The 27,519-nt window shown below is 46.8% G+C and overlaps 6 protein-coding genes across 6 annotated transcripts; 1 reads left to right on the forward strand and 5 right to left on the reverse strand.

Annotated features, from left to right (window-relative positions):
- Positions 1-3,656: 3,656 nt before the first annotated feature.
- Asppvi_008458 (uncharacterized protein) lies at positions 3,657-3,992 on the reverse strand (the record flags this gene model as incomplete). The annotated part of the gene is made up of 1 exon (XM_043304327.1): positions 3,657-3,992. The coding sequence occupies one exon, from the start codon at positions 3,990-3,992 to the stop codon at positions 3,657-3,659; it is 336 nt and encodes a 111-aa protein (XP_043160262.1).
- Positions 3,993-5,806: 1,814 nt separating this feature from the next.
- Positions 5,807-6,495, forward strand: Asppvi_008459 (uncharacterized protein; the record flags this gene model as incomplete). Its single annotated transcript, XM_043304328.1, has 2 exons — positions 5,807-6,195; positions 6,249-6,495. The coding sequence occupies 2 exons, from the start codon at positions 5,807-5,809 to the stop codon at positions 6,493-6,495; spliced, it is 636 nt and encodes a 211-aa protein (XP_043160263.1).
- Positions 6,496-16,440: 9,945 nt separating this feature from the next.
- On the reverse strand, positions 16,441-19,178 carry Asppvi_008460 (uncharacterized protein; the record flags this gene model as incomplete). The annotated part of the gene is made up of 5 exons (XM_043304329.1): positions 16,441-17,657; positions 17,709-18,100; positions 18,165-18,487; positions 18,547-18,796; positions 18,856-19,178. The coding sequence occupies 5 exons, from the start codon at positions 19,176-19,178 to the stop codon at positions 16,441-16,443; spliced, it is 2,505 nt and encodes an 834-aa protein (XP_043160264.1).
- A 3,870-nt stretch (positions 19,179-23,048) lies between these two features.
- Positions 23,049-23,857, reverse strand: Asppvi_008461 (glycoside hydrolase family 11 protein; the record flags this gene model as incomplete). The annotated part of the gene is made up of 2 exons (XM_043304330.1): positions 23,049-23,448; positions 23,502-23,857. The coding sequence occupies 2 exons, from the start codon at positions 23,855-23,857 to the stop codon at positions 23,049-23,051; spliced, it is 756 nt and encodes a 251-aa protein (XP_043160265.1).
- A 516-nt stretch (positions 23,858-24,373) lies between these two features.
- Positions 24,374-25,348, reverse strand: Asppvi_008462 (RTA1 domain-containing protein; the record flags this gene model as incomplete). Its single annotated transcript, XM_043304331.1, has 3 exons — positions 24,374-24,822; positions 24,881-25,123; positions 25,186-25,348. The coding sequence occupies 3 exons, from the start codon at positions 25,346-25,348 to the stop codon at positions 24,374-24,376; spliced, it is 855 nt and encodes a 284-aa protein (XP_043160266.1).
- Positions 25,349-26,032: 684 nt separating this feature from the next.
- Positions 26,033-27,073, reverse strand: Asppvi_008463 (lignocellulolytic auxiliary activity family 9 protein; the record flags this gene model as incomplete). Its single annotated transcript, XM_043304332.1, has 1 exon — positions 26,033-27,073. One exon carries the CDS (start codon positions 27,071-27,073, stop codon positions 26,033-26,035), a length of 1,041 nt encoding a protein of 346 aa, XP_043160267.1.
- Positions 27,074-27,519: the final 446 nt, after the last annotated feature.

Raw genomic sequence — 27,519 nt, forward strand, 5'->3', positions numbered from 1 at the left:
GTCTTGTCCGTGCGGGGCCCGAACATGAGGACTGCCGAAATATCAGGAGAATTCGAAAACGCCGAGTTTCGCCAAATTAAAGCCTGATCAATTCGTGTGGACAGATGTCGTTGAGGAAAGGGTGACGGCCCGTCCGCTTGTACCGTCGTCCGCGGTGAATTTCCGCATTCGCGCTCCCTATATTGCTGATGAGCGGTCGATGCTGTACACGCAACGGTTAAGCGTAATAATGCATATCGGGTCCTCGACTGTCACATTTCTGGTGCGCTTGCTGACTTCTGCAGTGCGGGGACTGAAGTGCCCCGGAGAAACTGATCGCAATTTCGAGGTTGTTCAAGGCCCACCCACGCTATCAAGGAAAAGAATGAGTCGAGGCGAAAGAGATGCACAGAGCACAACATAAACTAGAGCCGAGGGCCAGAGGCTATGTACGTAGCATGGATTGGAATACGCAAATCATCTAGACTTAATAAGGTTATACCAAGTCGGCTGGCGCCAGCGATTTCGAGTGGCAGGGCTTAACGTGCTCGCATGGTTTTCGAAAGTCTCTAGTCATCTCCAGAGTTGCACCCAAACTGCTTCTCGATTCTTGACAGGCTCGGGTCAGAGGTCCCTTTTATAGACAATTCAGTATATGTCCATACTAAGTCGAGATTTACCAGAGTATTTGAGTTATATTCCTTATATTGAAGTACTCGAGGCAGTGATGTCAAGTTGCGGGTGGGGTGAAGAAGATTGAAGAAAGGAGATGTGGGGATGGGCAATTTCATTTGCCCGTATTATAACCTGATCCGATGAGCCCAGTAGCACAACAACCCCCTGTGTTACCTAGGTGATGCCCAGCCTAGGTCTTCGAGTGAATGGCGTTGGTGAACAAGCCCTGAGGAATACATGATGACAGGCAAACCTTGTGTCGTTAGCATTTGCGGCCCGTCGTTGATCGCGAGATATAAATTTATCGATCACCTCAACTGGAGAAAATCGGATGAATTGAATGGAAATGCGACCAGAAAATGAGGGTATCCTGCCATCGAAAACAAATGCCAGGACCGTCAAGAAATACCCGCCAGACTACCCGCCTGACGTAACCACCGTTACTCGTAGTGAAAATGACGAGAAATAACCTGGGAGTGCACAGTACTCGGACCGGCAGTGTAAACTTCTCCATCTCCTTCGCTGGAGGATTCTTGGTCCATTCACCAGTTGAACAGTAACGGTCGAGTCTCTCTGTTCTATCAAAGCGCCGATTGCCCGGCCACCCAGATACAGCGTGGTTTTCTTTGACCAGGTCAAAATCAACCCATTGTAGGGAGTGTAAATATGGGTTTGCCAAAAAGTTAAGGTAGCAGAGCTCGGGTGGCCGAGTTGCTTATAACCATCAAGATGCCCAACAGTCGGTGAAGCGGTCATTTAGCAAAGTTTGACTTGGTGAAGGTCATCACAAACATCCCCCAAACTGGTTAGGGTTTAGGATAAGAAACACCAATCAGATTCAATATACATCATGTCTCAGATGCTGGAAAGGCGCAACACCTGCAGGTAAAGTACAAGCTCCGGCCCTTTGATGCCGTACCAGCCAATGAGATCGATGACCTCCAAATGACCTTGTGTTTCTGATGCATTGAACGGGGCGTTGAACATTAAGGCCCATATTCAGGGTCTTTTTGAGTGAGATGGAACTTTAAAGAGTATTAAACCTGGGCGCCATTTTTGCAAACAACAGTACTTTGATCTATCGCTGTGCTGGGGTTTCCTGCACAGGATAGCCGAATCTTAAGCAGAGAATATTTGTGCAACCCTCAGAGAGTGGGATTTCACAGCACGGATCAGCATCTCGCCCAATCCCTGCCATAAGGTCCAGCCCGTGATACTCGACATAACCCATGGGCGGTTCTTCCATACAGAAACCCGCCCCAAACCCGCGTTTGAGACTCGTCCTGTACAAACAGTTAGATGCTACGCACAGAAAACACAAGCGATACTGATATCATTCTCTGGCCTTACTCTACTGAAATCATTGTATAACATCCCGCGGACCAAAATCGACGTTTTGCTAATAGGAAGGACTGCCTGTAAAAGAGTATCGTGTGCGCAAGGATAAACGAGCCGCCATTGTCTTTGCCCTGGCTACCAATCGTGCGTCATGTACAACCAGAAAAGGTGCCCGCTACAAAAGACGGCGACCCGCTTCACGTTTGAGGAATGGTTGGTTGTGAAGCTGGTCAGTGCCTCCTTTGAATGGAATGAAGTATGTTGCTGGGCCAACAAAAATCTTTGTAGTGCTCTTGGCCAGGGGTTTTGGGTTGGTCAAGTCTGGTGGTCGGTGAAAACCCACGCAAAGGGGCTGCGCATATTGTCTCGCAAATTGACCAGTTGGGCAGCCAGTGGGAAATCTGTGTCTTCAAATAAAAGCCTATACCTCATCATCATAAAGCCCTCAAAAGAACTAATATCGGTATTTCGGTTTGATAATCCGCCCATTTCCGACCCAAAGGGGCTGCGAAACTCCCATATCTTCGTTTTGCTCAGGGTTTCGCTAGGCTACCTCATCGTGGCGAGTCTATCCGCATGACAGGATGAGCAATCTGCGAGAGACGATTGTGCATTACCCGTCACCAAATTTGGAATTGCCCATTGGAAAGCCTCATTGGACAAAGTCCAACTTTCAGTGCAGCAAATATCATGTCACTGAACAATGATGACCTTGTGGAAGCGTTATTACATGGCATGCGTGGAAGGAAGACACCCAGATCTTCCCCAGTCAGCAGGTAGAACGACCAGGGAGCATCTCGTTTAGGTTACCCCGCTCCCCAAACCCCCAGACTCTGCGTTACCACACAAATGACCTAGCCCACATTTAACACCTTCTCGTATAAATCTATCCAGAGACCCTCACTCGTACGGGGCGGTTTATCGAAGATGGGATGATGTACGAAAAGGCGAGAGACTACATTGAGCATTTTAGGAGAATCACAAAAATGAGTCTGCACTGAAAGTTGGCGATCAAAAGCGGATTTGAAGAAGACCCACAGTTCCACAGGTCTTTGCAGGAGTATCGATCGTCTGAACTGCTCCGAATTTGACCAAGTGCTGATTCGAGGGGCATGCTTGCGGAACCTAGGGTCACCCGGGAACAACCGTTCCTTGGACTAAGAGGTAAAATCAGAGAGCCTTTGTTAATCTATGTAGTCGTACTATGATGTTGCGAAAGGGATATCCGCCAGATTGTATTTAATGTAAAAAAGGGGAACCGAAAGGTAGAACCACTGGTGAAGCCGAAGCCTAATCAAAGCAATTTCAAAGTGAGGAAAATGGCAAGGCTCTCGAATTACTGTAGGATTTGCCCATCGCGATGTACCATCATACCTCTGCGTGAGTGATCGTATCAGCTCCCTCCTTTAAGAGTAGAAGTATGGCTTTCAGCGACCGCGACCCACTATATATTTCTGAGTGCGTGGATGCCCTTCCAATCAAAAATATGACCAAATAAAATGGCTAGATAATTCCGTTGCAGTTCAATCTCAAGCATACATTACCATTACCTGCGCTGCAGACACGGTCTGATATTCAAACGGGTGATGACTAGGTCACAACATGTAAAAGATTTCGAGAAGGAACCTGCACCGGGTGGTCCTTGCGAGACCTCAAGTGTACAGTCATTCCTGATTACAATCATGAACTGGCCTACCATCCTCGCGATTGGCTTGGTAATCTTGGTGTGTGACCAGGAGACGAATGGCGTTGCCAACTCCACTGCGGACATTGCTGAGTTCCTCCTTAAGTTCACGTATCAAGCTTTGCTCCCTCATGATGTCCCTTTCCAACTGCCAGGTTCTCATTTCCCAGTCTCGCGACACCTGGGAGATCTTTTCTATATGATCACGGAGGTGGCCGATTTCCCCCTGCAGCTGTTGGTTTTCTCGCCTTAAACGCTCAATTGTCGCAGTGAATGAATCCTCTTCGCCAGAAACAGATGACAACTGAGTCGGCATCCTTGTATTAGCCCTTCCATAATTCATAATTTGCTAGCGAAAGCCTACATGAGAGTCACGTGCTCCGTCTGCCACTCGAGATGGGCGCACGGCCTCGATTGACCGCCCGATCTCCCTGCATATTGCGTCGTAAAGGCCTACGGTCCCATTGCTGAGGCTAGTCTTCATCAAATGTGCCTTGGAGTCTGCGACAGACCAAGTATACCCATCTTCTGGAGCCGGCTGCAAGCGAACCGCCTGGGGTGCAATGCTTAGGCCTAGTCGGTCATCTTGGTAGGTCAGCTAATTTCCACTTCCTTCACCAATATACGGGGGGAGCGGTACAGATATGGTTTGCCAAAGCTTCTCGGCATTGTTGGCGCCGCTGAGCGCGTTTCTCATTGCTAGACCGGGCCATCACTTAAGAATAGGAGAGACTGTTTCCGGAGCCTAAGTTGAAATATGGGTTTAAGGCTAGCCAGCTATTGATCGCCTTTGGGTGACATCCGTCTTAAATGATATGCTGACTTAGTTGGGAACGAAGCAAGTGGATCCAAGGAGAGGTGAAAGAAGAAGATTAAAAGGGCAAAGTATTGCGGTTTGCATCGGTAGGATTATGTAGGACTTTTGCATTTGAGTACAATGAGCTGGTCTTTATTAGAAGAATGGTACATGCGCGCTTTGAATGGACCTTAAGGCGAATGTTGTGAGATGATCCTCAGTCTAAAGTATGCAGCGGCACTCAGGCTGCGGGATTTTTGCTTGATCGGTAGCCAGTAGCAGGAATTGCACGGTTTGTCCGTTCTGATTTGGGTTCCTGGACGAACAGACATACCGTTTAACCTATGGATCTTCATAACCTGGAGTAGACCTGGTTTTTCTATGGTCGAGTAAATTCGCAATTGTGGTCACTTGGAATTGTCAATACTCAACTTGAGTGTTTAGACTCGCCGCTCAAAGGACTAATCTAAAGGATTAAAGATGCTACGATCAGGTAAAAATGAAGCTTAAATTCCGGGGGAGGAAAGTGCTGCAAACAGGAGCGCTAAGCGCTGATGAAAGAAGGCCGGGTCCCGAGACTTGTTTTGTGGTAAACTGTCATAGCCAATGCTGCTGGCGATTGTTGGCCTCACTAAGCAAACTTTTCATAATTGAAGCAGTTTCTCTTGGATCTCACTTCCAGCGGCCATGTGAAAGCATCCGATGGTCAGTGTAGACTATCATCGACTGAATATTGTTGGGCTGAATACTCAAGAGTCAGGTCGGATGTAAAGCACGCACCTTATTAACAAGCTGGTTATGGTCTAGAAAATAATCGGGATCCTTTGGCTCGTGGTAGCCTCGACCAAAAGACCTTGTACGACTATAATACGATTAGGTTAAAAACTGCCCGACCGACATCCTCGTCAGTCTAGGGTTTCACGTCATAATTAAAGTCGTATCGTACTTTAACATTCCAGTAACTGTATTTAGCGGACACCTCCATTCCATCTGATCATCTGTCCACCAGGCAGAGAGGCCTACTATGGTGCTTCTCGGATGAGACCCTTACAGAGCTGTTGGAAGAGCCCTGTGGTGGGCGAGTTCTTGTGGTGGGCAATATTCCCCAAAGAGAGCTGGTATATGGTCTATCGTGGTCGTGCCGCTACTAACACCAGTTGATTTGTGTGGTGCAGATCGAAATTACCTAATATTTCTTGTTATATTTATTATAAAATGACATACTATGCTCCCATATATATTGTGATTTGACAACAGAAATGACATTGGTTCTCTGTCTCCCTATCCCGGATGATCTGCTGCCACGTACCGTGCATTTTCGCCATTCAGAGAAAATGAACCCTCATCCACCTTCCCAGACAGCCCTCGCCGCAAGCTCAGTTCCAGGGACCGAAACTACTACTGGCCATAGTCGTTATATCCAGATGCTCTTGCAAGTCCAAGATATGCCCTGGGTTTATAACGTCATTGCGAGCGTTGCACACTGGGTCCTTCTTGCAGGATATCTTGTGGTTCCTGGAACGTTTACGTCGCTGCAAAGGTCCGATAAGATCGAACAGGCATTGGCAGATAACGGTGCTGGAAAAGCAATTCTGGGTACAATCCAAAACCCACCACTTTTGGTTATTGCGTGTGTGCTCTCCGCCATGGGCGCTGCGTTGCTTGCCTGGCTTTCCTGGGAATGGCGAGAAAACTACATCTGGCTGGTCAGCCGAATATTCACGTTCGAAAACCAGTCCTTAATGCATTGCGCTGAAGATGCTTATTATGACTTAGACCAGTCGCGATGAATGCAGCTGCCGGATTGGCCACAACATTGATCAACATCTACACTGCGCGGTCGGGTGATTGGTCTGTTATGGCAATAGTCACCACAGTCATGACGGGAAGCACCCTGCTGGTTTCCTCCCTGTTAGCTGTTGTGTTTAAATTCTTCATGCTGAAGAAGATCGAAGAAGAACACGAACTCGAAGAAGAACACGAGCGTACAAGAGCTCTGACGTCGACAAGTGATCATCCATAAGGACAGGTAGAAATGGTGTTGCACCGATTTGTTTTCCAGCTCACCGCTGGCATAATATCCTACTCAAATTGAGCTTCCAGATGGTCTTCGCATTGGTGAATACGATAGAAATCACGTCCACAGGGACACAAATCACGTTCATCTTACTTCTTCTTTACAGCAAATCCTACCTTGCACGCGCTCCAGCATGCCTGTGAAACTTACCTTCTTACTGTAACCAGGCTTGTTTTTCATGTGCAGTAATTGGTGGTGTATAGATAGGCAGGAAGGCCATGATATTATATATAGTACTATCCTATTGTCTCCCGATCCAATCTCCGATGATGCTGGAGGCGCACTAATTCCCGAGCCCCGTACTTTGAATGCCAAAGCTTCCAGTATAGACCACGAAAAGGAATTAACACGGCATCCGTCTGCGAAGTGTCCTCTCGGGTCGTAATTTTACTCGTAGCAGCTCCCTGAAAAAATGCAGCTGTCTCAATGATCTACCCACAATAATCACTCTACTATGAGGGAAAAGAGAATGGCGTCTCAAATGTTGGATGGTCAGGCCAAAACTGACCCGGCCGATATCTTTCCAGATGAACTCGCTAAGTACTTAGTCCAGCATACTGATGAGCCGGCAGAGTCGAGCACGTCTGAGTGATTTGAGAGTCGTCGGTGATACTACGCAGCGAAGGGTCATACATCCGGCGAGTAGTTTACTTAAGGGATCATTTTGGCTCTAGGATTAGCCGATTAGCCGATTAGCCCCACTAGTGTTTTCAATAATGCGATTGGAAGAGCATTACTGTCATCAACACTATTCCAGTCCCCACCGTCCGGCAGCATGCATGAGGCATCCAATCGTCGTATCCCACTTCCAGCCACAGGGAACCTACTTAACTGAGTCGTCAGCTATGCTTATCCCTGTATGGAAAGCGGCATACCGACACATCCTTCCAAATCTAGGGCATTGCTGCTGAGCAACATAGGTGAAGAACACTCCACCGCAGCGGATGGCCCAACACCAACCACTTGCGCAAAGTCCCGGGGACATCGGTTCGGCACAGCGGTCATCCGGTCCACTGCAGCAGGATTCTATTCGGCCTTGGGCGTACACCGCACATAGCGGGAGCTCTCCGTCTCCGCGGGTCGCCCGACGTTCCGGTCGAACCACCCGGCGTCCTGACTTTTTCACTCCTAACGAGATTTGACCATTGATACTGTGACTGGTATCCAGTATCTATCTAGGCCCGCCTTCAATTTCAGCGGCAACGTTATCGGTCATAATCCTTTTATTCATGTGTCAAAGCAGGCAGCACCTGGTGCACGCGAGAAGTGCTATTACATAACAATGGAGGGATATTTACCATGATTTCAACATTTCTGGCAACTGAGTAGGCAGTTCAGATCATCCAGCTTAGGGAGAGCGAACTGTCTAGGGTCTACGTCAAAGATAACGTCCATCCATTAGCAGACTTTTAAAGAAGTTGATGTTTATCGAGCTACTAGTCAAACGAGTGGTGTCTTATAATCCAGACTTTGTTTCCCTAGGTAGGGTTTGCCTATCGCTCTTATGCGCGCTATAGCGCTCCAAAACCGGCACCCCTTCAACGACCGTCTGCAGCTGGTTCCATGTTACGAATAACGCCGTCCAGGGCCGGTCGGCAAACCATCGAACGTATGCCGGCAAAACTTCCCGAGCTAAAAAGCAAGAAATATGCCACTGACTTCTTTAGTTGACATCCGCTCTTCAGTAGTCCTTGCCCTATGCCGTTGCTATGTTGGCATGACCAGTTTACGAATTGTCGGAAGGCGGGTCAACCCCGGATGTCAGGGTCTGTTGTGGACGAAGACCTATAGTCTGATCTCTTCGCGGAATTGGCCCATGGCAACCGAGAGTGGTAAGCAAATCCCCGCTTCGGACATTCGACTGGCTGGGCCTGTGAGGCTGACGAGAGTTTTTTCTTCTTCAGGACGCTTCCCAGTAACTGTTCGCTGGCATTATATCGGTGTGCTCTGATCGACGAGGTGGACTCCTATCCAGCTGTAGAGGTCTGCATTGTGAGTAGCCAATCTGGCTAGCTTGACGGGGACTCTGCTGCCAAATCAGGTAGGCTCAACGTTGCCATTGTCGAGTAATCCCGTAGTGGTGTGTCCGCTCCCTGTGTGGTGAGAGTTTGAGAAGAATTTCCCGTGCGAAGGGCATCCGAGACTGTTGGTGGCTTCTGAAAGATTGACAACGTTGTACCCAGGGTCGGTATTGCTAGAGCGTGAGCAGCGACAAGCCTCTCCTTCTGATATACATGGCCAAACACCGACTGGACACTATAGCCCTGGTTGCAACCTAATATTGCACAAAATCCAAAGACGGTCTGATCTAGAAAGGGTAATAACCAGGTCACCACTTGTAGAGAGTCCGAGGAGGAGATTTGCCCAGATGAGGGCCTAATGGTAGGCTACGTTTATTTCCACCCACAGGACAGCCATTACCAGCAGATCCAACTTGGTCTGTTATGGAAATAGTCATCATAGTCATGACGGGAAGCACACTACTGGTTTCCTCCTTGTTAGCTGTTGTGTTTAAATTCTTCATGCTGAAAAAGATCAAGGAAGACTATGAACTCGAAATGCGTACAAGAGCTCTGACGTCGACAAGTGATCGTTGAAGACGGCCAGAGATGGCCTTGGACGTATTTACGTTTCAGCTCACTGCTGGCACAATATCCTACCCGAACTGAGCCTCGATACGCAAGCATTTCTTTGGGAAACCGGTCTATGAGCCGTCGTCATATGGTTTATATTGCTAAACTATTTAGTCGTTGGCTGCCTCTCACGGCGCATTTGTTCTCTCCCATCTCTGTTAGGCTGAAAAGATATTCCCATGCCTTAGTCTGGCGTCCACGGATGTTAAAGGTGGGTGGTGGCCGGATCACCACTTTGATCGCCGGGTATGGGACGAAATCAGCAGGGGTTTTATGTACAATCGGCTGTGGCCATTCGCACTGAGTCTGTCAGAGGTCAGGCTAGGATTCTTATAGAGCCATAACTTACCATTTCCTCCGCAGTCGGTGCAGGAACGCCAGGATGCGATTGGTAGGTGTAGAGTCGGCGGTTCGGCATCTCCAGTATAAGCCAACTACGAATGGAATACAGCCGCCAGAAATCATTGACCCGACGTATAAGATTATTGCGGCGTTTTCGAAGCTGTTCCTGCTTAACACGGCTCTGTGAGGGGGCCATCAACCGTAATACAGGTTTTGATGGCCAGCTGACAGCAACGACACTTAATAAAGAGATTTGATAGTTACCGGTCTCACGGCGTAGAGCATATTGCCTCAGGATAAATTGGCGCACTACGACTTAATATCCAAGTTACAGGGGCAATGCGAAAGCGAAGGGGAAGATGCAACCGGGCTGATAAGGAGAGCTTCGACGAGTAACAGAGCTATGACCGACAATTCGAGATTTTGGTCGTTCGTGATTCCAAGACATTATCCCTGGAGACATTTACCACCTGGTCAAATGATTTGAGTAATGTGCTGAATTGTGATGCGCACAGCCATAGTTCGCAAAGTGTTGCCAAGGAGAGTCAAATTGTGATGTCCATCCAATATTTTGCTCTGTTAGGCTTATTTGCTCTTCCTGTTCGTGATAAGTAGCGGATTCCCATAAACAGCCCGCGCTACACCCAGCCAACTCTGCAGTTAACTATATGGATACGACTTTTGTAACTCGCAAAGCACGTATGATAATGGATGAAATTGTGGAACTTGTCCGGAGAATCGGTCGACAACAATGCCACAACGCATACTACCGGGCCTGCTATTTCCTTCTAAAGGAGATGCAGGAGCGGATTACACACATTCTCCACAGTCGACTTCATTTACACACGGAAGATCCGATACAAAGTCTGAATCTGCGTACGATAGTAGCAATTGCTATCGACCTTCGTCATGCTACCAAAACTATCCGTTTGAGGCAGAAAAATGCCTTCTCGGACTGGAAAGGGATTTTCTGAAAAGTGTGTTATTCTTATTTCAAAAATACTATTCTACAGAGCTGTCTTTACTCCGCATGGGCCCATATTGCAAGCTAATTGCCTTCCTGAAAAGGAATATATATGTACAACTGAGAATCGCACCGCCGCGAGCTAGGGGTCCAATGAAAGAGGAAATGTGATCGATCACTCTCTCTCGGAAGCTTCATAGCTCGATAGTATGGTGTCTTCAAGTAAAGAGTAAAATGGGACGGTTCTCTCACTGCCAAAGATAAGGAAAGCAATCAACGTGCCATTTATGTATGTATTATTGATCTGTAAGAGAAAGCTTCCACGGACTTGTTGAAGCCGGCCTGTACTTGAAAGAGGGCTACAGGTCACTGGCATCATCCTCTTTATATACATGATTGTCAGTAGACTTAACCTGTCACAAACGGCGAGTTGTTTGCCTGAGGTCGTGCGGTTACCCATGAGGGTAGAGGTTCGGGTTGACGGCCAGTTTTGTTGAGTATCATGGTGGCTGAACCTTATAGCAGGGATGGATTGGGAATAGTATATATATGAGGCATCCCGCCTCTGTAAAAGATAACTCCGCAAGTCAACAATCTATCAACCTATTCTCACTTCAACAGAGGTACCCGTGGGCGGGTCGAAAAGGTGAGAACCCAACCCAACCCGCGATTTCTTGAGGTCTAGTTCCTCCAAACCAAAACCCGCCCMAAACCCGGGCGAGGTTTAGTCACATTACTATTTTGGGGGTTGTGGGGGCTGCTTCCCTCCTACAAGTGCCTCACGAGGGTCAGTTGCCCGCCTCTGTAGTTTATTTCGTCATTGCTCATGCAGTCAAGACGAAGTCAAAACTCGATCTAACCCATTGCCTTCCCTCTGTACAGTGCTTCTCGAAATCGGTCTGACCTCCAGACACATGATGATTGTTTGCCAGCCCACTGCCCAAGAACTTACTTTAAATATTATATTGACCCACCACTTTTAATGAGGGCGGCCGTAACCTCCTCAATACAAAACATGAAATGTAAAACGTGCTGTACGAAACTTTGCTTTAACTAGTTAACTCTATGCTTTATCAACCTGCATAGTCCGATGCCCCTCAATCCAAGATGCTGCGGAAATTTTCGGAAATGATTCATGCAGTAACCTCCATTTACAGGCGGCAGATCGACAGAACTACAAGAGCCTTTTCCATCCTTGATATGCGCGGCGGCGATGGCTTAACTGGTCTCTTAGGGAAGCGCCTCGTTTCTGATAAGGGGGTAATGAGGCCGAGTATGTCTCCACATAACTACTATGTAAAGTGTATAAAACCAAACAGCTGTGCATAGTAGCGGAAGATCTCCATGGAAGTCGTGGAGCCCCTACGGGACAGTAGATCTCAGGGATGCAAGAAGCCAAGAAACCCCTGATCCTGGTCCCTCGCAGATGGGCCATGTTGCATCAACTCCCTTTCTGGCATCAACATATCTCTGCTTTGCAACTCATAATCGTCGACAGACGTACAGTACAGATTTTTATTGTCTGATGTCGCAAAATAAGACTGCCTCTGGACAGTTGTGTCGCCCAGAGATATACTACACTGGCGTCCGACGCCGTTCGGGGGAGCTCTGACCTTTCCAAACCCAATCCACAGTTCAATATGATATATTACACCATTTCGAGTTCTGGGGCTCTCAATTTGGCTGGCATTCTTCCTTGTCTTCAGATGTGGTTCTGAGGAGTATGAAACTGTAAACCACGCGGTATCTGGAATAGTGATCTTTTTCGGCCGGTTAATTATTCCGGGGAGAGACAGATTACACAATATCACGTGCGAAAGCTGTCAGCCATTTGGAGCCTCATGTGACCTCCCTCACCAAGCGACATTTGTTTCACCCCCAATTGTTGCTTCAGACCTCGTCTGCTCCGCCACCAGGTTAATTTAGGTTGGCGAGTCAGCGAACCAGAATGGCTGGTAGCCTGCGAAGTAGCGAAAAGGCGGTGCAGCCAATCCATACGCTTGTGATCCGTCAATGCATACCGGTAGTAGGAGAATTGAAGATGTGACCTTATAATGCCGATGGTACTTACTATGCTGATCATGAATGAAGTATAAAATGGAGGATATCGGGTGCCAAGCTTTCAGGTATTATGTCTGACCTACCTACAAGGAGCAAACGAAAATAAATAAATCAGATGAAGAAACTAATAAAACCAGAAAAGTAGAAATATTTAAAACTTGGCCTTGCTGATAGGTGGACCAAGGTTATGCAAGAGAAAAGAGCTTGGAGGCAGCGTATGTCTGGTTCGGACTGATTGCATGCCGCTAAGAGCCCATCATGTTCTATCGACATATTTCCAAAGTCGGTCACAGGCAATGCACGATCGTCCCTTGCAGATTTCCCGTCGTGTCATTCCATGGGTAGATCTCGGCAACGATGAGGTAGCTAGCGAGCACCTTGGCCCAACAGATTATATGGGAATTCCGCGAGCCTGCTCAAAACCGAGCGGATTATCCAACCAGACACCTATTCTAGTCCTTGTGATGTGCTTTACTGATAAGGACCTGATAGGGTTGTTTGTAGTGGTTACTGTAACACCGATTTCCCCACTGGCTGCTCGAATGGTCAATTTGCGAAACAAAAAAATGCCCAGTCATTTTCGCGGGTTTTCACCGCCCATCAAGACTTGACCCAACCCCAATCTCCCGCCGCCCCACACCACCAAAAAGATTTTGGTTTGCCTTTGACCAGCAACATATTTCGATTCCACTTTAAGGAGGAGCTGACCAGCCTCCACAACCAATCATTTCTGCAAATGTGATGGTAACCACTGAAGTGCCTGATCGAGGTCTACTGTAAGGTCCAGCTAGGGAGTCGGATGACCTGCAGGACCAGCAAGTGAGGCCAGAAAATAAAATGGTGGAAAATGGTGAAGAATTCAGCAGTCGGGCATGGCCAGGGACCCAGGGTAACTTGCTTATCGTCTGCTTTGGCAACAGGTGCGTGTCATGAGAATCAGCGAGGGCAAACGATCTATCTGTTCAGAGAACGCAAAATTGTGCAAAATAGTCTCAAACCTCTTGAGCATCGCACTACCCGCCGTGGTCATGTTTGCCCATCAGATCATTGATATTGAAAAGTACTAGCTGATCGTGTCTTTCTTACGAAGGAGTCAGAATCGATCATTATACCACACGGACTCAGCAGTGACATACAATACTCATGGACATTACTTCACGAACAAGATGCTAAAGCTGCCCCATCTTCTCCCATACACTCAAGGTAGTAAGTAGCACAGCTTACGAAAATAGAGACAGTGGCTGGAACTTTAGGCCTGGACTTCCCTCAATAAGCCCATCTGTGGTTGCTGTGCCATACTATCCTATCTTGCATCATTACGCGCAATACACACTCTAATATATACTCGGGGAGACCGGACTGGGATACAGACAGTTGTTAATGCATACTATTAAAGGAATTAAGGGTAGAAACCCACATTTGCATTGTAATAAGAATACTCGTTTAGTGTGCGTTTGGACTGCCAGACAGGCATCAAGTTGAACCTCTGAACAACTTTCTAAAAAGGGCTAGTCCTGGGCCATCCAGATGACCAAAGGCTAATGGCTTAATGTAGCAATAATCGACCAGAGGGACGGACCAGAGGACGGTAAAACGACAACAACGATGGCCAACCAACAGTAGGGGTTGTGGTGTCGAGAATCTTAGTGATAATCCAGTTGACTGCTTCTTTACCTTAGGGAATCTCCATTGACGTATGGACGGCTAAGCATGTACCTGAGCCTGTCAGACCTGTCTGGAAAGTTGATATTCCGATATTTAGCAAGCGCAGTGACCGTGAACTGTAACCAGAGTGACGGGAAACTGTGCTTAAATGCCTGTAAGCGTTTGTGATGTCTTTGGTGCTTTTGCCCACACTTTTGCCCAGTCGCCCCATTCGCCAACAATGTTTACCCTATCTGTTGTGCCGCACAGATGCTTTCTTGAACTCCATCCAGGTGGCGTTGCTTCAAAGCGTCTTGTTCCGTCAATTGCAACCCCGCGCCCCCCCAAAAACCAAAGATCTCCCTGGAAAACCCGTGAGCTCCAGGAAACCATTGCCGACCCAAACTTAACTGGCGTGAAGCTTGGGCAAATGCTATGTGGGTAAGACTGGTGCTGTGACGCCTGTGAGAAGTTGACTTTCATGGGCCGACTCACCGAGACCAGGGTCCTTTGCCAAAACATGATGACTGGGCATTATTTAAGATTTGGAAGCATGGTATGTACAATTGGAGAAGGTACGTCTTATCTGGACGAGAGGCTGATTCACAGCAGAAACACGAGAGAACACAAGGCCACCTTAGCTTTTCTGAATGTTTCTTTCCATGGCTTGGCGAACTTAAAAGTTTCATGCGTAGTGGAACGAATACTCAACTCAACGGTGCCGGGCAAGCAACAACTTCCATAGTTCTAGGAGAAAGGTTAGCGGAAAATAACCATCCGACAGCAAACAACTTTCGGGATAAACATGAAATCTGAAATTTGAGGCACGCTTCTAGAAGAACAATTCACAGTTTAACGCCCATCTTCCTTTAACAAGAGGTAAAGTATTCAGGTAGCTGCTGACCGTAGCCAACGCACAAATTCATAAGCAGCCGACGAGCGGGGAATCTGAATTTGGTCAATGGTCGAACGGCGGTCAACTTTCATCCTTCCAAAACTGGTGGGAATTGCCCAGCAGATAATTAATTAGATCCCGCGCCGGATACCAGGTGAGGAATTTTTGGGCATTTGTTACACCCAAACTGACAAACACCTGGTCCTGCTACACCGCCCAGACAGCTCACCCTTCAGCTCAGTCCTGCTCAGTTATAGGTTTATCTCGCTCAGGGAGCGCGCAGTGTCCTCACTGAGCGCAAGGTGCTCAGCCCTGAGCTAGGCCTGAGCAAACACATTCTGTGATTGTGTTTACATTAGCTACAGTACTAGCCACATCCAGTATGCTTTTGTACTTATTTCTGTCTCAGAGAGAGAATCACACTTTCTACAAGATAGTGCTCTCTTGCAAGGTTACGTCCGCCAGGTATGGTGTCATCTCTTCAATTTCATGTGACTCAGTACTGCACACTAGGCGCTTTTTCACGAATTTTGACCGTAACTATAGCAGACGGCGCCACTCTGTTCTAGTCCACTGGTGAAGAATTTCTTGCCTGTAACTAACTGTGCCATCCAGGAGTCTTTGAACGCGCTGGATCGCTATATAATGAGATACAGTACTGTGAGACACCCTATACTCTCAAGCAAATCACTCTGTGTTGAAGGGCGCTGTCGTAGTCTTTTACTGTTAGAGGCGCCTGATTTGCAATGGAATTCCCCCCTGTCGATTGGATAAAAAGAACGCTTATAGTCGAAGGAAACATGAGAGAAAGTGTACTGGCTCTGCATAGGACGTACCGCTGGTGTGGCACAATTCCTCTGGTTGAGACTACGGAAGGCGATGATCGCAAGGCTTCTCACTGATATCAAATCGTAAGCGGCTTAATATCCTGGTCGAGTCGATTGCAGGCAAGACATGTTAAACGCCGCCAATTAAGCTCATAGCCCTGGCATTTCCTGTAAGGATGTTTTTGTTCAAAAAGGATCAATTACGACACTTCCGGTGAACATGTTTTCGAAGCGTTGGCTCACGAGCCCCGAGGCACTAGACAGTAGGGTCCTCGGTATAGATTGGATCATGTGGTGTTACATCGGGCTTTATTCGTCCAATATGTGAGGTAAATGAAAATGCACTTTACACGCACGTAAAGAGATTACTTTCTATCTGCTAAATGATATCTATTTGACTGCAAAGCATGTGCGGTGTGGCATGTTTATGCAATAAACAAAGCGATATGCCTGTGAATCACATAATGGAGCATAGAACTCTAGTACAAGTGGAAGCGGGAGAGAGTGGACACATATCTTCTTAATTTAGGATCCATCGGACGCAAGTCCAGTTTTGTGTAGGTATTCCAATGCTAATCCTTCCTGAGCGCGACCTCGCACAACTGTGCCATGGGCAGCCTCTGCATGGTTCACAAGATCAATTTTCTGTTGGAGTAGTTCACTCCCACAAACATTACACTCGACCCCTTTAACCGGCCAAGGGGGATTTACATGCTTCCGTCGAAAATGCCTTGTGAGTGATCCAGGTGTTGCGTAGTCCTTCACCCGGTCCTTTAATGGGAGATCAGGATTTCCGATACAGAGAAAGCATTTCGTGGGGCGTTTGGCCTTGGGTCTTTCGAGTCCCTCGAGTTGCTCATTTGTAGATCTGACTCGCACGGATTCCATCGCTTGGTACAGAACAATCTCGGTATCGTCCATCGCCGAGTGCCGTTGCCGTTTGGCAGGACGACAAGATTCGTCATCATCAGATGCAGAGAGGCGGCGAGATTGAGTTGCTCGTGGTGTGGGCCGCCCCTCTTCCGCAGAGCAAAACGCGGTCATCGCATTAATCGCGTCGATCCGACGCTGATACTCCGCTTCAAGCGTGGCACCCGGCATGGTCAGGATGGTGTCAACCACCATCAGATGCTGTGAAGACAGGGAGGCCTTGTGCTCTAGAGCTCCCATTACCTTAGTGTCCACCAGCTTCCCTGCCAGTTGACGCTCAAGGTCGATGACCGGTTGCTCGTTCCTGTACTTCTCCAGATTCAGCCGGGTGCGTCGGTTCCGCTGGCGCTGCTTCTCATTACGCAGTTCGCGGACCGCTTTGTTATATCTCCGCTTTGCTTCCATCGTCCGGTCTTGAAAACGCTCGAGCTTGTCTCGCAGCTGACGGTGGACCTCAAACAGCTCTCCCTCAGCAAGGTGGCCTAAGGCCGCTTGGCATCCCGCCATGGCGCGATCTAACTTGGCTTTGTGGTCCTCCCATTTGCGCTTGCGTTTGTTTACTGTATCCTGCCGCGCACGAACCACAGGGAGCTCATTGAGGGATTTGGATTCCTCGTGAGACAGCTTATATGGTCGATCAGGGTCGATCGACGCACTCAAAGAGCAAGCAAATCGCACCAACGGTGTTTGAGAACCCGTTTTGCGAATGATACCCTGCACGTCGACATCGACATCGACTTCATAATGTCGGACAAAGGTACGGATATCTGAGTGCTGTAGAATAACATTTTGAAGAGCATCCGTAACCTCTTCTATCCTTCGGGTTAGCTACCAACCTACCGCACAAGAGGAGGGTTACTCACCACTATTGTTAAATTCTTTGGCACCGGCGTATCGAAGGAGGTATGGTCTAGTGACTTGATCAAAGCCAATGATCTCGCCGGCTCGACGCATCCGGGATCGTAAAGTGGACTCCGTAAGTCTCTTCTCCAAGGCTATTCGATATCCAGTTGGTTGCCGTTCCACCTGACAAAACACAAATTTGTCCAGAATTTCGTCTTTCAGTTTCAGCTCCTGCTGTCCCTTACCATCCAGAACTTCAAGGCTGTAAAGTTTCTCTGCGCAATCCAGCACCGGTCCGGTGGTAGAAACCGTCTTGAATCCTTTAATGTGAAAGAGCATACTAAGCAAGCATACGTGCGGACTAAGGACCAGTGTTGGATCAAAAATGATTTCAGGAATCTTAAACTCATTCCTATCCAATACTCTCAGCTGGACCCTACTCTCAAGTAACACAAAGGTAAAATTAGAGCACCTACGCAGCCTTCTTTCCAAGAAACTTCTTCGTAAAGTCAGGCTTCAAGAAAATGAATAGTCGAGGTCGTCCACCTTCCGGATCTCGAATCAGTGTCAGGCCTATGTCCCGATAGCATAAGTGGAGTAGCGCCCCTGGACGGCTTGCCGTGATGGCAGCAAGCTGGCAGTAGAAAAGAAGTTGGATGCGCTGCCAGCCACAGTCGAATGTCATCTCAGTAGTAGTCAATAGGACGCGTGCAAACTCGGCGACATCTTCGATGTACATGTTCTTCTTCGGCCGTCGGTCGAGCCTTAGCCCTTTTTCTTCGGCGATAATGGCAATCACCTGTACATAATCAGCGGCCTGTCTTCTTTGGTCGGAATAGAAGGGGGCTATTTGCTCACATCTTGCACCTTGACAATCGTCTCTTTGTTTAGCTCAGACGCCGTCTCTTGTTTGAGAACAAGATGCCACCACTTCCAGAACGACTCGAGCGAGCTCTTGTATTGAATACCCGGGCAGTGTCGGCCATTCTTGCCACGACGGATATCGCACCGCCAGACAAAAAATGCATAGAGGAAACGGACCGTCTCATCTGAGTCTGAGACATTTTTCCACTGCTGCACTGCGTTAGCGCCGATGTGCTGGCAATATCTGCCAAGGAGCGACCAGTGAGCTATGGACATAGATTAGACGTCAAAGGGGTTACAAACCTATTCCAGTACATGCGAGTCTCGTCTAGTCTTTCCTGGGTGCTGTCACTGTACCGCTTCTGCCGAAGCTGAGAGACGTCCAGGCTCTCTGCTTGGGCCAAGTAGTACTCTGGCGGTAGCTGGCCATCGTCGGAGGAATCATCAGGAACGTCATCTCCGTCGTCCGAATCCTGGCTGTCATAACCTAGGTCGCTGTTGGAGTCGCTGTCGGATTCACCGCCTGAGAAGATCTCGCTGACGGAGGAGCTGGCATCGCTATCCTGGTTCTCCTTATCATCAGGGTAGAATTGCTGGGAGCGAGTCACCATAGTCAGCGCAGTCATGGCTGATACGGGAGGGAATAAGGAGATTCAGACGAATGAAAAAGCATGAAACCAACAGTGGTTTGTGTCACGGGCAAAGGCAGGTTGGCAAGAATAAGTAGTTTTTCAAAAGATGCTGAAGGAGTGAAAAGACGGGCTATTCTATTGAGCACCAGGCATTTTCGTCGGAAGGGAAGCCATTTGGACTTCCCTTCAGACCCTGGGTAACTAGGTGGTTGATGTTGGACACAGGGCAAATATCTGAAACTAACCGTTAGGGCAACAGCACCTTCAACGTGCGTGGAGGGAAGCCTTGGCCGTGGAAATTGACCAGCGTGATGCCAAGGCGGGCGTTGGTTAGAAAGACTCATAAAACGGCCACAGAAGTAGCCATTTTCGGCCGTCTGCTAACCGTCACATCGTTAAATAGAGTAGTCCTTTATCCTATAAATACTAAGCTATAAGCAGACTTCTATTCTTAGTGGAATAAAATATCTTATGCTAAAACCTATGCAGTAAAGAATATTAAGCTAAGATAGTTATATAGGTAAGTAGAAGTATAGGATTATTTTACAGAGGCTGTAGGTGTTCCTTCTAGTAAACCCTTACTTTACTATATAACTAATAGGTATAGAGCTCTATTTACTCACCCTAACTTCCTAAAGTAAAATAGGATAACTAATCTATATTATTATTTAAAGAGACATTAAGGTTCTTAAGATGGTTATAGATTAGAGAGAAGTCTATAATAATATCTTATTGCTAAGGTTTACTCTTTAATCTCTTATTATTAGATTATATATTAATTATTAGGACTGCACCTATACCCTAGAATAATTTATTAACCAGCTCCTTTAATTTATTATTACCTGTTAACTCCCCTTTTATATAGTTAAATATATCTAATTTACACGCATAATTTAAATAGCAAATCTAGATATATATATTCCCTCCTATATCACTCTTACTAAGCGCCTCTAAGAACTTACTCTTATTAGTTATTCAGAACTTATTATAAAACTTCTACTAAATAATAAAATTTCCTTAGCTCTGGACTGCTGGATAAGTCCTAACTATAAGCTATTTCTTACTATTACTACTTACTTTATTAATGAAAGGTTTAAATTTCAGAAGATACTCCTTAGGTTTTATCTAATTAAGGGTAAGTATACTAGAAACTATCTTGCAGAGATTATTATAAATATCCTTTCTCTTTATAGTCTTTAATCTTATATTCTTACTATCACTACTGATAATATAAGTAATAATAGGAAGATGATATAAGTATTAGGAACTAAACTCTAGAAAGGACTGTGGCTTGGTTCTTTTTAATAGATAATATTTAATCTAGGACTTATAGGTGTACTTTATATATATATATAGTTAACTTCTCATTTAATAAGATAGATTATTAATAATATCTAATATATACCTTGCCTAGCCCATGTCCTTCAGCTTACAGTAAAAGCTTTCCTAATCTAGTTAAATATTAAATTAGAAGATAACTAGATTATAAAGACTTAGTCTAAGGGCAATCAGCAGCTTCAAAGTCCACCTAGCTTAAAATAATCTCTTAAGAAGGTTTAACTTCCTTAATCTCTCATTAATAGATTTCTAATAATTTCTCTCTATAGATATAGAAGATTATTAAGTTTATGAATGCAAGTCCTTAATGCTAATAGAAGTTTATTTAAATCTAATATAATAAGGGTTAAGAATCTTAAAAGATATACCTTCTCCTATAAGACTGCAAGACATAATAGAATTTAATATACTTAATACTTTGCTAGGCACTAAAACTACAGAGTAAGGTAAATATCTTTATAAATACTTAGAATTAGCCTGATATCAAGCATCTTCAGCTCTCTAATTTTAAGTGGAAGCATCTTGAATATCTGATTAAACTTCTCTATCTATTCTTTACCTTTATAATAAATCTTTTAACATCAGGACCTAGTGTACATGATGTATACATAGTCTATAATATCTTATTTACTCATCTAAAAGATATAAGTGAAAGAATGGAGAAGAAGAAGGCCCCTTAGAAAAAATATCTTATAAAGGCACTGTAAGCAGCCTCTAATAAGCTAAAGAAGTACTATAGCTATACTTACCAGACAGAAGGGTATATTTATACTATTATAATAATTCTTAATCCTTCCCAGAAGCTATTAATTTTTTAGAAGGGCTCTTAGGCAGAGGAGCAGATTAACTAGCATAAGAAGTATACTATAACTTTTCAGGAACTCTTTTATTACTATTACCTCCTACATCCTAATACTACCACCCCTTCTATCTAGCTAAAGTAAAAGGAAGGCCTACAGCAGGCTATCTTTAAGCTCTAGAAATAAAAATAAAAATAGCCATCTTAGTTAKGTCAACTCTATCCAGAGTTAGAGATCTATCTTTAAGAAGGTATAATTTCCTTTACTTACTATTATTAAATCTAACATTAAGAGATTAGGCACTGAAGTCCCTGAAAACCTGGATATTCTTGACTAGTAGTAATAGAATTCTAGATAATTTCTAATACTTAGTTATATAGCATCTGACTTTCTTGCTATCCCTTCTAGTAGTATTAGTGTTAAATAACTTTTTAATAGTACTTAAGATATTTATCACTACTATCATGCATAATTACACACAGCTACTATTAAGTTAATTATAATCTAGATATATATAGATAGGTTTGCTATTACCTAAGACTATACTAAGTTATATAATATCTCTAAGTCTGAGGAACTACTTAAGAAATAGGATCTATATCACTATCATAATCAGTTAGTGAGTAAGGTAGATGATATGATAAGTCAAATATATATTAATGACTATGAGGATCCTGATTTCTTTAATAAAGATATTAATTTACTTAATAAGGCTTTTACTTTCCCTAATAATATAGATGGTGATAGTAATGCTACATCTACTATCTTACCTTTACCTTCTAAGCCTATTATAGCTCTGCCTATTAAGCCTGTTTTATCTTTACCTGTTAAGCCTATTATACCTCTACCTGTTAAGCCTATTATATCTTTACCTATAGAGCCTGTTTTATCTTCACCTGTTAAGCCTATTTTATCTTTACCTATTAAGCTAGCTAGGCCTCCACAAGCTAAGCCTGTTAAGCCTATTAAGCCTATTTAGCCTGCTAAGCCTACTAAGCCTACTAAGCCTTAGCCTCTAGCTCCCATATATTCTCTTCATAATAGTATACATTAACCTAGATACTATTATAAACTAGCTGGCATGTGAATAAAATTTAGGATTATGTGCTTATTATATTATAATTAAATCTCTTAATGGTAGATTATAGATACTTAAAGACTATAGATCTAAAAGATTTAATAATTCTTATCTTATATTTAACTTTAAAAGGCTAAGAGACACAGCTAATTAGGTGATTAAATAGGTTAGATAAACCACTAAATCCATAAACCTACTAAATTCTGCCAGTCATGTGCACCCAAATGGGTTATCCATACCCATATAGGTTGGGTATCATCCACCCATATACATGTGGGTTGGATGAGGGCCTACCCTTATCCAACCCAAAGTGTGGATTGGGTGGGTTGGATATGGATTTGCGGATTGGGTAAACCAGTCTAGTCGGGATATCTCTTGATCAAAAGAAGTAAGTTTGCTCCGTTTGCTTCGTCCGCAGCGCCAAGACATAATATACTGCGCCTACAGGCAGACACTGCACTACGACAATATTATATAAAATGTAATAATAAACACATTATAATACTGGTAAGGCAGTCCTTGACTCTAACATCCCTTCCTCAGCCTTTCTGATATCAATGGTGCACTTTCTCACGCATCTACTATGTGAACCATATATAAATATTTACACACAACTATGCAGCTACACACTTATTCCAACTGAGGCCCTTAATGATGCAGAGTAAAATCAAGAGATCCACTTCCCTGGAAACCCTCCGCAGTCACCATCTGGAAGACCGGATTCCCCGGCTGCAAACCCAGCTGCTTCCAGCGGTTGAAATGCGCCGTAACGTCGACCGTGCCGGTGGTGCGATGGGACCGACGAACGGACCACAGCTGGTTGAAGTTCTTGGTACCGTAGATCTCCGGCACATTACGGTAGGGGAGCATGTAGACATCGTAGACGCCATCGTTAGCGTACACCTGGCCGAGGATGTGGCCGTTGCCCGGGGTGCCCGTGCCGTGCGACTCGACGATGTACCACTCGGTGACGGGGTTGGTGGTCCAGCCGTAAATGGCGAGGGTGTAGTCGCCCTTGGCGGAGAAGTGACCGTCCCAGGTGAGGGTGCTATTGGATATTAGTTATAAAGCGAGAGACTGATAGAGGGGATAGCTGCATACCGGGTGCTGCCACCGCGGAAGCCCTTTCCACCGAGGAACTCGCTGCGGGAAGGCAGGTTCCAACCGAGTTTGAAGTGGCCGCTGTTGGGGTCCTCAGTGTAGCCGGCGCCGGCGTGGTTGTCGTTGTACAGGGAGTAGTAGAAGCCGGCAGCGTCCACGCCGTCTTTGCTGGTGCTGAAGGTGGTGTCGCGCCGCTCGAGGTTTCCGTCCGTGGCGTTGAAGATGATTTCTCCCATGTGCTGGAGGAAATCAAAGGACTTGTTGGCCTCGACGGCGGGCTGGGTGGTGGGATCTGAGGGCACGCCCAGCGCCCCAAGAACAGGGAGGAAGAACAAAAGTCGGCTGAAAGTGACCATTTTGGGTGCTAGTCTGTCTCTGTCTGTCTTTTCTGCACGTTCGTCGGCGGGTTGTCATGGTTAAATAGCTGTCGCTTTGGACTGACTACTAGAAAATTCATAAATACTGTCCCTGAAATGAGAGACCCTTAATTGTGGACAGTACGCAACGTGGGTCCAATCTACTTCCAGGGCCGTTAGGACAACGGCTGAGACTAGCGGTTTCACGTTGCTACAACGGCAGGATAAAGCTAAGCGGGACAGGGTCTCCAGGGTCTCCAGGGTCTCCAGTGGATCCTTCCTATGACCCTATCGGAGCCTCAAGAGAAGAACACGGGAATGTTCCGAAATAAATCCGAAGTAAGACTGGAGCCGCTAAATATCTTCAGTGTTGCTTGGTTTACTCCCTCACGTATGTGATTTCGGGTTAAAACCTATGAAAAGAAATCTGAACCAGTAGTCTATAGACGAAACAATGACGTCCACTCCAAGACATAGACCAGCACCTAGACCGATTTGCGGACCCAGATGAACCAATCACCTAGACATCTGACTACCAAGAGGAATACCATCCTCGGCCCATCGCGACCGGCGCGAGACAAACGAACCCGGGAAGACGAGACCAAGCACAATACCAGTCAGCGCCATCAAAACCGCGTCGAAGACGTAGAGGAGGTACTCATGTCTCATGATGAAGCCGGCGTTGCCCTGGACGAACTCGACCACCCGGAAGACGGAGCGGACCAGGATCAGCACGCAGGCGGCGTAGAGGGCCCACATGAGTGTCGGCCAGGAGATCCCAGAGCCCTGGGACTTGAGGTCTTTGGAGATGGTATATTTTGGATGGCGGACGACACGCCAGTGGAACAGCGATGCGACGAGGATGAAGAAGCCAAACCAGAGTAGCTGAATTGCGAGACCGGCGATGACGATGTGCTCCCCCGTCTCCATTGCGTCGAGGGTGCCCGCCGCCATGTATCCGCCCCCTGTGACGCATCAGATTGGTTAGTAGGTGCGATGGACGGACAGGAGAAGGGATGTTACCTCCGCACTGCAACAGAAAGGAAATGACATCCCCCACGACAAAGATCTTGGTCAGCCAGCGTACTCGAATCAGCGAGGCTGGCTCCGCGTCCAGCTCCAGGACCACTCGTCCGAGAGTCATGTAGATGGAGGCGGCGAACAATGGGGGAGCGACGAGGATCAACATGGTCTGGACGATATATGGCCCCAGGGCGGTTGGATAAAAATGGGAGAAGATGCGAGCAATATAACCTGCCGTTTCAACTTCGAATTGTCAGCTTTTCATCATAACGTGGATGATGATGATGACGACGGTGAAGACATACAAAGAAGACCAATCATGAAAGGGACGAAGAAGTACGCCCTGCGGTTCACGATGCGATAGAGATGCCCCATGGCCAGGAGACCAAAGACTGCTGCCATGATTGCAGCAGCTGGGATTGAAGGAACATAGCGGTATAGTTTGTAAACATAGTCGTTGTCTGCCATTGGGCACTGCGGCGCTGGATTTGGATACAAATGGGAGCTGATACAGATTGCCTCAAGAGGAACGCAAGAAATGAACTTTTCGAGGCCGTCCACCGTGGTATTTGAGAAATCCCAATTCTCGCTCGATTCTATTATCGGCGCGTCCAAAGGTAGTCTGTATACGAATGTACGAATGTACGTAGGGGTATGCGGATATACGAGTATACGAGTATACGAGAGCCAAGTCGAGCGGCAACGGAACCAGGCCCATCAATTCTTTCCTGTAAGTTGATAGGCCGGTTGGAACTTAGACGACTTAAATGTTAGCTAGTTCCCAATAATACCTGCTGGATCGTCCCCGCTCCGAGCGTTCATCAGTATTGCAGAGTTTTCTATCCTCTGGAGTCCGGACATGTTGATCAACTTAACCGAACAGCCTCAAGCCTGATTGATACAGATATCTACGAAAGCTTTCTACTAGCCATGCTGAGGTGAAGAGATTCGAATTGTACACTAACTTCTGCCAAGTCTGAAGTACGTACTATCAAGTTTGGGGCTTGCTTCTAACATCGGTATGCGACAATCTATGACTGAAAGGGCACACAGAGATGGAAGAACGAAACCATTTGTCGAAAGAAAGGCAGCAAGGGCGAGTAGAAAATTCACACTGCTACAACACTAGCAAGAAGCTCCATCGGGCCAGGACTAAACACACTGGTGATAGTAAGGGTTGTACTGGTGGCAGGTAGAGCCGGTCTCACAAGAGCCAGAACCAGTCCAGTTCAGACCACCGCACTGAGCATATTTCTTGAGGACTCCAGCGGGGGCTGCAACGGGAGCTCCGGCGGGGGTTCCGGCGGACGAGGAAACAGAGCTACCACAACCCGTACCAGCACCAGCGGTGGGTTTGGCGGAGGATTTGGTGAGAGTCGTCATGGTGGTGGGAGCGGCCGAGGCAGCATTGTTATTGACAGCCGGCGCAGTAGCAGTGACAGCAGGAGAAGCGCTGGCAGCACCGACGCTTCCCGCCGAGCCGCCAGACCAGACAGAGGGGCCAGGGAGGTCGTAAGCCGTAGGAGTGGGATAGTAGATGTTGAAATGGATATTCGGATCTTCAGGCTGGTACACACCGGGAATCTTGACGACAGGACTCGGCGATCCAGACCCAGAACCCGTCACCTCGATCTGGGCGCAGGTGAAGTAGAACTCGGCCTTGTCCATGAACCCTCGGTGCAGGCCGATATGCTCCACGCGAACAAGATACTGCCCGGGCGGGGTGTTCTCGGGGATCTTGAAGGATGCGGTATCCTTGCCCCATGTGCACCAGTCCTCATCCACGATCCCCTTGGAGGTGTCGGCGCAGAGGCCTTCCTGGTAGACCTTGAACCAGTCGCCGGAGCCGTCGTACGACTTGACATCGCCGGGAGCCTTGGACATGTAGATCTGCAGAGGTCCCGGGTGCTTCATCTGGGCCCCGTAGGCAAGCTGAAAGCCGAGCTCTGTGCCGGGGGCCACCGTGTACACCTTGGTATTGGCGGCGGACCCCATCGAGCCCTGGTTGCAGCGGAAGTCATTGCTGAGGATGTCGGAGGGGAGGGTGGGCTGGTAGCCGTTGGTGTTTCTGCGAATGTACTCGAAATCCTGGGTGGTTTTGCCGTCGACAATGAGCTTGGAGAAAACATAGTGACCCGAGACCAGCGGGGTGACGCTCGCAAGCGAGAAAAGAATGGACGAAGTGAGCTTCATTTTTTTTAGAAAAGCGCGAACGATCTAGTTCGCCGAGAGAATGGAAGGAAGAAAATAAGAAGTGAAAGACTGGGATGTCAACAAAGAATGAATGAATGAGTTTGACCTGCCAGAGAAACGGTGAGGGCGTTGTGGGTTAACTTATATACTGCGTCATCTCAGCGCTATCAGCTCGATTGACACCGAATAAACACGAAACCAAATGTTTCACACTTCGAGACGATTTCTCAGAACACAATAGGCTGGAGTCGTCCAGACGATGACCTGGGCGGCCTTCTAAGGGTCTGGTCGAGGCTAGTGTTGAAGACGCTCCACACATGTAAGCCTAACTCTGGCTAGAGGACCACATAGATACAAGACCCTGACAGACGAGTCATGCACCAGACTACATCCTCGGCAAAATATCAGACAGGGTCTGATCAAGCTCGACATAGCCCTTCCTAGTT

The sequence above is a fragment of the Aspergillus pseudoviridinutans genome (genome assembly GCF_018340605.1).
Source record: "Aspergillus pseudoviridinutans IFM 55266 DNA, scaffold_6, whole genome shotgun sequence".
Classification (NCBI taxonomy): Eukaryota; Fungi; Ascomycota; class Eurotiomycetes; order Eurotiales; family Aspergillaceae; genus Aspergillus; species Aspergillus pseudoviridinutans.